This window comes from Tachyglossus aculeatus, chromosome 23, assembly GCF_015852505.1.
Source record: "Tachyglossus aculeatus isolate mTacAcu1 chromosome 23, mTacAcu1.pri, whole genome shotgun sequence".
In the NCBI taxonomy this organism is placed as follows: Eukaryota; Metazoa; Chordata; class Mammalia; order Monotremata; family Tachyglossidae; genus Tachyglossus; species Tachyglossus aculeatus.
The window spans coordinates 41781065-41794182 of NC_052088.1; the positions used below are offsets into that span (position 1 = coordinate 41781065).

General features: G+C 46.1%; 1 protein-coding gene across 1 annotated transcript in view; it reads left to right on the forward strand.

Moving 5' to 3' along the window:
• NPC2 (NPC intracellular cholesterol transporter 2) overlaps nucleotides 1-13118 on the forward strand; it is a 44033-nt gene continuing 30915 nt past the window's right edge. The window contains exon 1 of the mRNA XM_038765964.1: nucleotides 1-136. Coding sequence (XP_038621892.1) covers nucleotides 64-136 — 73 coding nt within the window. The 5' untranslated portion in view covers nucleotides 1-63. The remainder of the gene's footprint in view (nucleotides 137-13118) is intronic.

The following is a 13118-nucleotide window of genomic DNA, read 5'->3' on the forward strand; positions in this document are numbered from 1 at the left end:
GCTCGCCATCCGCCACCATCCGTCGCCATCCGGCCCCATCGGTCGCCATCCGCGGCTCCCACGATGCCCATCCTCCTCCTCCTGGCCCTGGCCGTCGCCTCAACCCTGGGGGAGCCGCTGCGCTTCAAAGATTGCGGTCAGTGCCCCGCCGGCCCTCCCGCCCCCCATCCTAATTACGATGCTCTTTGTTAATAATAATAATAATGATGATGGCATTCATTCCTGTATATATGTTTGTACATATTCATTTTACGATACGCTTTGTTAATAATAATAATGGCATTCATTCATTCCTGTATATATGCTTGTACATATTCATTTTACGATACTCTTTGTTAATGCTAATAATGATGGCATTCATTCATTCCTGTATACATGTTTGTACATATTTATTACTCCATTTATTTACTTATTTAACTTGTACAGATCTATTCCATTTATTTTATTTTGTTAATGTTTGTACATATTTATTACTCCATTTATTTATTTAACTAGCACATATCTATTCTATTTAGTTTATTTTGTTAATATGTTTGTACATATTTATTACTCCGTTTATTTATGTAACTAGCACATATCTATTCTATTTAGTTTATTTTGTTAATATGTTTGTACATATTTATTACTCCATTTATTTATGTAACTAGCACATATCTATTCTATTTAGTTTATTTTGTTAATATGTTTGTACATATTTATTACTCCATGTATTTATTTAACTTGTACATATCTATTCTATTTTATTTTGTTAATATGTTTTGTTTTGTTGTGTGTCTCCCCCTTCTAGACTGTGAGCCCACTGTTGGGTAGGGACCGTCTCTATACGTTGCCAACTTGTACTTCCCGAGCGCTTAGTACAGTGCTCTGCACACAGTAAGCGCTCAATAAATACGATACAATAAATAAATAATACGATTAATACGATAATAATACATAAATACGATTGATTGATTGATTCGTATTTATGGAGCGCTTACTGTGTGCAGAGCACTGTCCTAAGCGCTTGGGAAGTCCAAGTTGGCAACATAATTAAGCGCTTACTAGGTGGCATTTATTCATTCAATCGTATATATTGAGCGCTTACTGTGTGCAGAGCACTGTCCTAAGCGCTCGGGAAGTCCAAGTTGGCAACATAATTAAGCGCCTACTAGGTGGCATTTATTCATTCAATCGTATTTACTGAGCGCTTACTGTGTGCAGAGCACTGTCCTAAGCGCTCGGAAAGTAAAAGTTGGCAGCATAATTAATAATAATAATGGCATTTATTAAGCGCTTACTATGTGCAAAGCACTGTTCTAAGCGCTGGGGAGGTTACAAGGTGATCAGGTTGTCCCCCGTGGGGCTCACAGTCTTAATCCCCATTTTACAGCTGAGGTAACTGAGGCACAGAGAAGTGAAGTGACTTTCCCAAAGTCACAGAGCTGACAGTTGGCAGAACCGGGATTTGAACCCATGACCTCTGACTCCAGAGCCCGGGCTCTTTCCACTGAGCCACGCTGCTTCATAGTAATTAAGCGCTTACTATGTGCCAAGCACTGTTCTAAGCGCTGGGGAGGTCAACAAGGGGATCACGGTCTTCATCCCCATTTTACACTGAAGCACAGGGAAGTTAAGTGACTTCCCCGAAGTCACACAGCTGACAAGTGGTGGAGCCGGAATAAGCGCTTACTATACACCCACCACTGTTCTTATTTCTCAAGCGCTTACTATGGTGGTGATGATGATGATGATAAAGATATTTGTTAAGCGCTTACTGTGATGATGATGGCATTTAAGCGCCTACTATGTACCAAGCACTGTTCTTATTTCTCAAGCGCTTCCTATGATGATGATGATAAAGATATTTGTTAAGCGCTTACTGTGATGATAATGGCATTTAAGCGCCTACTATGTACCAAGCACTGTTCTTTTTTCTCAAGCGCTTACTATGATGATGATGATAATAAAGATGATATTTGTTAAGCGCTTACTGTGATGATGATGGCATTTAAGCGCTTACTTTGTGCTAAACACTGTTCTCATTAAGCGCTTACTATGATATCTTCATAGTAAGCGCAGGCTATGTGCTAAACACTCTTCTCATTTGTTAAGCGCTCACTATGATGATGGTGATGGCATTTGTTAAGCGCTTACTGTGTGCTAAACACTGTTCTCATTTGTTAAGCGCTTACTGTGATGATGGTGATGGCATTTGTTAAGCGCCTACTATGATGATGATTATGGCGTTTGTTAAATGCTGACTATGTGCTAAACACTGTTCTCATTAAGCGCTTACTATGATGATGATGGCATTTAAGTGCATACTATGTGCTAAACACTGATCTCATTTGTTAAGCGCTTGCTATGATGATGACATTTAAGCGCTTACTATGTGCTAAACACTGATCTCATTTGTTAAGCGCTTGCTATGATGATGACATTTAAGCGCTTACTATGTGCTCAACACTGTTCTCATTTGTTAAGCGCTTATGGTAATGATGGCATTTAAGCGCTTACTATGTGCTAAACACTGTTCTCATTTGTTAAGCGCTTATGGTGATGATGGCATTTAAGCGCTTACTATGTGCTAAACACTGTTCTCATTTGTTAAGCGCTTACTGTGATAATGATGATGGCATTGAAGCGCTTACTACGTGCCAAACACTGTTTTTACTTGTTAAGTGCTTACTATGATGATGATGAATATGATGGCATTGAAGCGCTTACTATGTGCCAAACACTGTTTTTACTTGTTGAGCGCTTACTATGATGATGATGAATATGATGGCATTGAAGCGCTTACTATGTGCCAAACACTGTTCTCATTTGTTAAGCGCTTACTGTGATGATGATGATGGCATTGAAGCGCTTACTACGTGCCAAACACTGTTTTTACTTAAGTGCTTACTATGATGATGATGAATATGATGGCATTGAAGCGCTTACTATGTGCCAAACACTGTTTTTACTTGTTGAGCGCTTACTATGATGATGATGAATATGATGGCATTGAAGCGCTTACTATGTGCCAAACACTGTTCTCATTTGTTAAGCGCTTACTGTGATAATGATGATGGCATTGAAGCGCTTACTACGTGCCAAACACTGTTTTTACTTGTTAAGTGCTTACTATGATGATGATGAATATGATGGCATTGAAGCGCTTACTATGTGCCAAACACTGTTTTTACTTGTTGAGCGCTTACTATGATGATGATGAATATGATGGCATTGAAGCGCTTACTATGTGCCAAACACTGTTCTCATTTGTTAAGCGCTTACTGTGATAATGATGATGGCATTTAAGCGCTTACTATGTGCCAAACACTGTTTTTACTTGTTAAGCGCTTACTATGATGATGATGAATATGATGGCATTGAAGCGCTTACTATGTGCCAAACACTGTTTTTTACTTGTTAAACGCTTACTATGATGATGATGAATATGATGGCATTGAAGCGCTTACTATGTGCCAAACACTGTTCTCATTTGTTAAGCGCTTACTATGATGATGATGGCATTGAAGCGCTATGTGCTAAACACTGTTTTTATTTAAGCGCTTACTATGTGCCAAACACTGTTCTCATTTGTTAAGAACTGTGTTCTAAACATTGTTCTTTTTTCGTTAAGCGCTTACTATGATGATGGCATTTATTAAGCACTTACTATGTGCCAAGCACTGTTCTTATTTAAGCGCTTACTGTGATGATGATGATGATGGCATTTGTTAGGCGCTTACTATGAATGTGCCAAGCACTGTTCTAAGCGCTGGGGAGGGATAAAAGGTAACCAGGTGGTCCCACGGGGGGCTCACAGTCTTCATCCCCATTTTTCAGATGAGGGAACTGAGGCCCGGAGAAGTGAAGTGTGGCTTTACTGAAGTGGCAAGTCACTTCTTCGGGCCTCAGTTGCCTCATCTGTAAAATCGGGATGAATAATAATAATAATAATAATGGTATTAAGCGCTTACTATGTGCCAATCACTGTTCTAAACATTGCGGGGGATACAAGGTGATCAGGTTGTCCCAAGGGGGCTCACAGTCTTCATCCCCATTTTCCAGATGAGGCAGCTGAGGCCCGGAGAAGTGAAGTGTGGCTTCACTTAAGTGGCAAGTCACCTCTTTGGGCCTCGGTTACCTCACCTGTAAAATCGGGATGAATAACAATAATAATAATGGTATTTGTTAAGCGCTTACTACGTGCCAAGCACTGTTCTAAACATTGGGGGGGATACAAGGTGATCAGGTTGTCCCAGGGGGGCTCACAGCCTTCATCCCCATTTTCCAGATGAGGGAACTGAGGCCCGGAGAAGTGAAGTGTGGCTTCACTTAAGTGGCAAGTCACTTCTTTGGGCCTCAGTTACCTCATCTGTAAAATTGGGATGAATAATAATAATAATAATCAATCAATCGTATTTATTGAGCGCTTACTGTGTGCAGAGCACTGGAAGTACAAGTTGGCAACATACAGAGACAGTCCCTACCCAACAGTGGGCTCAATGTTAAGCGCTTACTATGTGCCAAGCACTGTTCTAAGCACCGGGGTAGATACAAGGTCATCAGGTTGCCCCACATGGGGCTCACGGTCTTCATCCCCATTTGACAGATGAGGGAACTGAGTCCCGGAGAAGTGAAGTGACTTGCCCAGGCTCACGGTCTATTTTGATGCTACTGATGCTACTGTCTACTTGTTTTATTTTATTGTCTGCCTCTCCCTTCTAGACCGTGAGCCCGTTGTTGGGTTCTCTATCTGTTACCGAGTTGTACTTTCCAAGCGCTTAGTACAGTGCTCGGCACGCAGTAAGCGCTCAATACGATTGAGTGAATGAATTATTATCATTATTGCTGTTATTCTAAGCTCGGCTCCACCACGTCTGCAGGGTGACCTTGTGTCACTTTTCTGTGCCTCAGTTCCCTCATCTGTAAATTGGGGGTGAAGACTGTGAGCCCCATGAGGGGACTCTGTCCAAATTGATTAACTTGATATACAACAGTGCTCGGCACCTAATAAGCCCTTAACAAGTGCCATTATTATTATCATTATTATTATTATTATTATTATTATTATTATTATTATTATTGTCTGTCTCCCTTCTACACCGTTAGCTTGCTGTGCGCAGGGAAAATGTCTGCCAGCAGTGTGTATGGCTCTTGCCCAAGCGCTCAGCACAGAGTAAGCGCTCAGTAAATACCACTGATTGGCTCCACCACCTGAGTAGACGCCCATGTTGTCCCTCCGGTCAAGGGGTGACACGTTCCCTGCCCACGGGGAGCTTGCAGTCTCAGGGAAAGGGACAGCGTCCAACTCCATTACCCCGTATCTCCCCGTAGTGCTTAGTACAGTGCCCAGAATGAGCGCTTAACAAATACAGTAGAAGCACCGTGGCTCGGTGGAGAGAGCCCGGGCTTTGGCGTCAGAGGTCGCGGGTTCAAATGCCGGCTCCACCGCTTATCGGCTGTGTGACTGTGGGCAAGTCACTTCACTGGGCCTCAGTGACCTCATCTGTCCAATGGGGATGAAGACGGGGAGCCCCCCGTGGGACGACCTGATCACCTTGTTAACCTCCCCAGCACTTAGAACAGTGCTTGGCACATAGTAAGCGCTTAGTAAATGCCATCATTATTATTATTATCATCATTATTAAATACAGTAATCACTGCGGTACCTGTTAAGCGCTTACTATGTGCCAAGCACTGTTCTAAGCGCTCTGGTGGATTGAAGCTTATCAGGGGGCACATGGTCCCTGCCCCCTATGAGGGTCACAGTCTAAGTAATAATAATAACGATGGCATTTATTAAGCGCTTACTATGTGCCAAGCACTGTTCTAAGCGCTGGGGAGGTTACAAGGTGATCAGGTGGTCCCACGCGAGGCTCACAGTCTTCATCCCCATTTTACAGATGAGGGAATAATGATAATAATGATAATGATGGCATTTATTAAGCGTTTACTGTGTGCAAAGCACTGTTCTAAGCGCTGGGGAGGTTACAAGGTTGTCCCACGGGGGGCTCACAGACTTAATCCCCATTTTACAGATGAGGGAATAATGATAATAATGATAATGATGGCATTTATTAAGCGTCTACTGTGTGCCAAGCACTGTCCTAAGCGCTGGGGAGGTTACAAGGTGATCAGGTTGTCCCACGGGGGGCTCACAGACTTAATCCCCATTTTACAGATGAGGGAAGAAGAAGAATAATGGCATTTATTAAGCGCTTACTATGTGCAAAGTACCGTTCTAAGCGCTCAATAAATACGATTGATGGATTGTTCTCCCTCTTAGACCGCGAGCCCGTGTGGGACAGGAACCGTGTCTGGTCCGATGAACTAACTTGTATCCACCCCAGCACTTAGAACAGGGCTTGACACATAGTAAGGGCTTTACAAATACCCTAAAAAGAAAAAGAAAAACAAATCAAGTGCTATCCAACCGGGATAGGATTTGGGAGGACTGAGGAACTCACTCTGTGCTCACTTCATCCCTTTAACTTCCGTTTTCCCCCCAAAATAATAATAATAATGATGATGATGGTATTTGTTAAGCACTTACTATGTGCCAAGCACTGTTCTAGGCGCTGGGAAGGTTACAAGGCGATCAGGGTGTCCCACGGGGGGCTCACAGTCCTCATCCCCATTTGACAGATGAGGTCACTGAGACCCAGAGAATAGTAATAATAATAATAACAATGATGATGGTATTTGTTAAGTGCTTACTATGTGCAAAGCACTGTTCTAAGCACTGGGGAGGATATAAGGTGATCAGGTTGTCCCACGGGGGGGATCACAGTCTTAATCCCCATTTTACACATGAGGTCACTGAGGCCCAGAGAATAATAATAATAATAATGATAGTATTTGTTAAGCACTTACTATGTGCCAAGCACTGTTCTAAGCGCTGGGGAGGTTACAAGGCGATCAGGTTGTCCCACGGGGGGCTCACAGTCTTGATCCCCATTTGACAGATGAGGTCACTGAGGCCCAGAGAATAATAATAATAATGATGGTATTTGTTAAGTGCTTACTATGTGCCAAGCACTCTTCTAAGCGCTGGGGAGGTCACAAGGCAATCACGTTGTCCCACAGGGGGGCTCGCAGTCTTAATCCCCATTTCACAGATGAGACCACTGAGGCCCAGAGAAGTGAAGTGACTTGCCCAAAGTCACACAGCAGACGTGGTGGAGCTGGGATTTGAACCCATGACCTCTGACTCCAAAGCCCGGGCTCTTTCCACTGAGTCGCGCTGCTTCTCTACTTGGGTGTACTCACCGAAGCGCTATCTCCCCCCGCTTTATCATCCAGCGTCAAGAGTTTTTTATGAATCAGAATCAATCGATCAATCGTATTTATTGAGCGCTTACTGTGTGCAGAGCACTGTACTAAGCGATTGGGAAGTGCAAGTTGGCAACATGTAGAGACGGTCCCCACCCAACAGTGGGCTCACAGTCTAGAAGGGGGAGACGGAGAACAAAACCAAACATACTAGCAAAATAAAATAAATAGAATAGATAATGTACAAGTAAAATAAATACATTAATAGAGTAATAAATATGTACAAACATATATACATATATACAGGTGCTGTGGGGAAGGGAAGGAGGTAAGATGGGGGGGATGGAGAGGGGGACAAGGGGGAGAGAAGCACCTGAATTCTAGTCCAGTCTCCGCCACTCGTCTGCTGTGTGACTTTGGCAAAGTCCCTTCACTTCTCTGGGCCTCAGCTGTCTTCTGCCAGCAAGTCAGTTACCTAATAACAATAATAATAATAATAATAATAATAATGGCATTTATTAAGCACTTACTATGTGCCAAGCACTGTTTTAAGCACTGGGGAAGTTACAAGGTGATCAGGTTGTCCCACGGGGGGGCTCACAGTCTTAATCCCCGTTTTACAGAGGAGGTAACTGAGGCACAGAGAAGTTAAGTGACTTGCCCAAAGTCACACAGCTGACAATTGGCGGAGCCGGGATTTGAACCCCTGACCTCTGACTCCAAAACCCGGGCTCTTTCCACTGAGCCACACTGCTTCTCATGTGCTTTGCACGTAGTAAGCGCTCAACAGATGTCATTATTATTATTATTAATTATGTAAAATGGAGATAAAGACCATGAGCCCCACGTGGGACCAAACTGATGACCTCATATCTACCCCAGCGCTTAGAACAGTGCCTGGCACGTAGTAAGTGCTCATCAAATGCCATTATTATTATTATTAGGGAGGTTGTGAGGATTTTTATGGGCCCGTATGGAGCCCTTCTGGATTCCTTGGAATACTACACAATAGAACTGAGAAATGGAAGTAGCCGGGATACGAAATATAGTTGGGCAGAGACTGTGTGTGTGTGTGTGTGTGTGTGTGTGCGCGCGCGCGTGTGTGTGTGTGTGTGATGAAAGAGTGGAAGATAATCACACTTAATGAGCGCTTATTGTGAGCAAGAGCACTGTACTAAGCACTTGGGAGAATATGATATAACAGACACATCCCCTTTTCACAACAAGCTTACAGCCCACGGGGGAGACAGACGTGAATATAAATAAATTGCAGATATGTTCTTAAGTGCCGGGGACGGAGGGGAATGAATAAAGGGGGCAAGTCAGGGTGATGCGGAAGGGAGTGGAAGAAAAGGAAAAGAAAGTTTAGATGGGGAAGGCCTCTTGGAGGAGGTGGGCCTTTGATTGAAGGGGGGGAGAGAGTGAGAGATAGATGAGATTGAGGTACAGTGAGTAGGTTTGAAGTGAGGTGGGAAGGGACGAGGGAATTGAGGACTTTAAAGCCGCTGGAAAGGAGTTTCCGCTTGATGCGGAGGTGGATGGGCAAACGGTGTAAGTTCTTGAGTGGGAAAACATGGACTGAGCGCTTTTGGAGAAAATGATCCGGGCAGAAGAGTGAAGAACGGGCCGGAGTGATGGGAGAGGCAGGAGAAGGCCACCGAGGAGGCTGACGGAGTAATCAGGGCAGGACGGGATAACTGCCCGGATGACCGCGAGAGCAGGTTGGATGGAAAGGAGAGGTTGGATTTCCACGACGTTGTGGAGATCGGACCGACGGGATTGAGTGATGGACTGAGTGCGCGGGTTGAAAGAGAGAGAGAGGAGCTGAGGATACTGCCAGGGATGCCGCTTGGGAAGGACGGTGGGAAGGACCAGGTTTGGGTGGGAAGATGAGGAGTTGTGTTTTCCACGTGTTTGTTCATTCATTCATTCAGTCGTATTTATTGAGCGCTTACCGGGTGCAGAGCGCTGGGAAGTCCAAGTCGGCAACATCTAGAGACGGTCCCTACCCGACAGCGGGCTCACGGGCTAGAAGGGGGAGACAGACGACAAAACAAATTAACAAAATGAAATAAATAGAATAAATATGTACAAGTAAAATAGAGTGGTATGCTGACACTCCCCCAGGTCGCACAGCGGACAAGTGGGGGAGTGGGGATTAGAACCCAGATAATAATAATGATGGTAAATAAATAGAATAAATATGTACAAGTAAAATAGAGTGGTCCGCTGACACTCCCTCAGGTCGCACAGCGGACAAGTGGGGGAGTGGGGATTAGAGCCCAGATAATAATAATGATGGTATTTGTTAAGCGCTTACTGTGTGCAAAACACGGTTCATTCATTCAATCATTTATTGAGCGCTTACCGTGTGCAGAGCACTGTACTAAGCGCTTGGGAAGTCCAAGTCGGCAACATCTAGAGACGGTCCCTACCCAACAACGGGCTCACAGTCTAGTGTTGGGGAGGTTACAAGGCGATCAGATTGTCAATCAATCAATCATATTGAGCGTTAACTGTGTGCAGAGCACTGTACTAAGCGCTTGGGAAGTACAAGTTGGCAACATATAGAGACAGTCCCTACCCAACAGTGGGCTCACAGTCTAAAAGGGGGGCTCACAGTCTTAATCCCCATTTTCCAGATGAGGGAACTGAGGCCCAGAGAAGCGAAGTGACTTTAATAATAATTATGGCATTTATTAAGCGCTTACTACGTGCAAGGCACTGTTCGTGCCCAAAGTCACCCAGCTGACAGGTGGCGGAGCCGGGATTTGAACCCGCGACCTCTGCCTCCAAAGCCCGGGCGCTTTTCCACCGAGTCACGCTGCTTCTCAGCTCCTTCCGACCCCCAAGTCCCCGCTCTACCCACTTCATCATCGGTCGTATTTATTGAGCGCTTATTGTGTGCGGAGCACTGTACTAAGCGCTTGGGAAGTCCAAATCGGCAACATATAGAGACGGTCCCTACCCAACAGCGGGCTCACAGTCTACCCACTTGGCACGCCGCTTCCCGCCTTGGGCGGGAATTGTGCTTGAGTTGGGAAATTTTACCCCACCTGACTTGTTGGCCTTTTATCTGGCTTTTTCCACCCCAGGCCTCTCTTTCCCACTTATTCCATTTTTTGAGGGGCTGCTTGAAAGCCACATCCCACATCAAGGAGTGTTGGAGGTTCCCTTTCCCGGGGTCAGGGGCTTTTTTAAGTGGATTTTTAAAGTGGATTTTTTAAGGGGATTGAGCAAACCTCCCGAGTGGTGCAATATTTGCGGAGCTGGGACAACAGGATTTGCCCCTCATCTCCTGTTGCAAAACCGGGAATCACTTGATCTGCCCCACAAGTGGGTTTTTTTTTTTTTCCAGTCTGGAAATGAACTGCCCCTTTTCTTTTTCCTTATCTTTTAATCCCTTCAAAGGGCACTGGGACTTTGCTGACTGAGCAAACCCTCAATGGAAACTCGACTAAATAAATGGAAACTCTGATGGAGCCAAAGAATGGGTGGAGTTGGTCTGTGTCCAACTCATTCATTCATTCAATTTATTCATTCATTTATTTATTGAGCGCTGACTGTGTGGCTAATTTATTAAGCGCTTACTACGTGCCAACCACTGTCCTTGCCCAAAGTCACCCAGCTGACAGGTGGCGGAGCCGGGATTTGAACCCGTGACCTCTGCCTCCAAAGCCGGGGCGCTTTCCACCGGGTCCCGCTGCTTAGTACAGTCCTTTGCACATAGTAAGCGCTTAATAAATGCCATCACTATCATTATTATTGGGCACTGAGGCCCAGAGAAGTGAAGTGACTCGCCCAGCCGACGAGCAGCGGCGGCGGAGCCAGGATTAGAACCCACGACCTGTCTTTCCACTGAGCCACGCCGCTTTTCTAGATACCGCGTGCCGATCCTGGGGGCCGGAGAAGTGGGATGTGGAGGTTAGGCGTGACTTCCTTTGGTCTCCGAGTAAGCGCTCGGTAAATACGACTGACTGGATGCCAATTTGTACTTCCCAAGCGCTTAGTACAGTGCTCTGCACATAGTAAGCGCTCAATAAATATGATTGATTGATTGGATGGATGAATATTTAAGGGCTTCGAAGCCTTACCGAAGGCCCGTCTCCTCCGGGAGGCCTTCCCTGACTGAGCCCCCCACTTTTCCTCTTCCACGTCACCCCGACTTTGGCTCCCTTCCTTCATCCCCCTGTCCCAGCCCCTCCATCCCCCTCCCTCATTTCTTTCTTCCTCTTCCTGCCCGTCTCCCCCTCCGGGCTCCCCGTGGGCGGGGAACGGGTCCGTTTATTAGTCTACCGCCCTCTCCCCAGCGCTCATCACAGCGCTCCGCACCCGGCAAGCGCTCGCTGCCAACGGCCGGGGGGATACAAGGTGATCCACCGCTTGTCAGCTGTGTGACTTCGGGCGAGTCGCTTAACTTCTCTGTGCCTGTTCCCTCATCTGTAAAATGGGGATTGGGACTGTGAGCCCCGCGTGGGACAGCCTGATCACCTTGTATCACCCCAGCGCTCAGAACAGTGCTTTGCGCATGGTGGGCGCTTAACCGATGCCATCGTTATTATTATTATTCTCTGGGCCTCGGTTCCCTCATCTGTAAAATGGGGATTGGGACCGTGAGCCCCGCGTGGGACAACCTGATCACCTTGTATCCCCCAGCGCTTAGAACAGTGCTTTGTGCATAGTAAGCGCTTAATAAATGCCATTATTATTATTATTATTATTATTATTATTCTCCTCAGCCTCTAAGCGCTGGGGCATTCATTCATTCATTCAGTCGTATTTATTGAGCGCCTACTGTGTGCAGAGCACTGTACTGAGCGCTTGGGAAGTCCAAGTCGGCAACATCTAGAGACGGTCCCTACCCACCAACGGGCTCACGGTCTAGAACCACAGCACCTGTATATATTTATATATGGTTGTACATATTTATTACTCTATTTTACTTGTACATTTCTATCCTATTTATTTTATTTTGTTGGTACGTTTGGTTCTGTTCTCTGTCTCCCCCTTTTAGACTGTGAGCCCACTGTTGGGTAGGGACTGTCTCTACGTGTTGCCAATTTGTACTTCCCAAGCGCTTAGTACAGTGCTCTGCACACAGTAAGCGCTCAATAAATACGATTGATTGATTGATTGATAGAACCGGGAGACAGACGACAAAACCAAACATGTGGACGGGCGTCAAGTCATCCAAATAGAAATAAAGCACTGTACTGAGCACCTGGGAGAGTACAACAACAGACAACATTCCCTGCCCACTTCAAAGCCTCAAACGCAGATTTGTCGGTACCCACCCCGGCGCTCAGTACATTGCCCGGCACCTAGTAAAGCCTTCGAAAGCCTCTTCGTCTCGTTCTTTCCGCGGTCGCCTCCGCCGCGAGTGGCACGGTCCCGACCGTTCGCAAGATTAAAGTCGGGAGCGGGTGGGGAGGATAATACAATAATATCGGTATTTCATTAATCGTATTTATTGAGCGCTTACTGTGTGCAGAGCACTGTACTAAGCGCTTGGGAAGTACAAGTTGGCAACAGAGACAGTCCCTACCCAACACTGGGTACCTGCCAGGCACTGAACTGAGCGCCGGGGCGGATTCGGGCCAGTCGGGCCCCTGCCCCCCGTGGGGCTCACAGTCCACATGCCCGTTTTCCAGATGAGGGAACTGAGGCCCAGAGAAGGGGAGTGTCTTGACCGGGGTCACCCGGCGGCCAAGTGGCTGAGCGGGATTAGAACCCAGGGCTTCTGCCGCCGCTCCTCGATTTGCAGACAGGCAGGAGCCGGGTTAGACCACCCAAAAGTCCAGGCGGGTGGGCATTTTCGACGGACAAGGTGGGGTCCGTCTCTTTTTTTTTCCCTTGCCTCGGACCGTCTC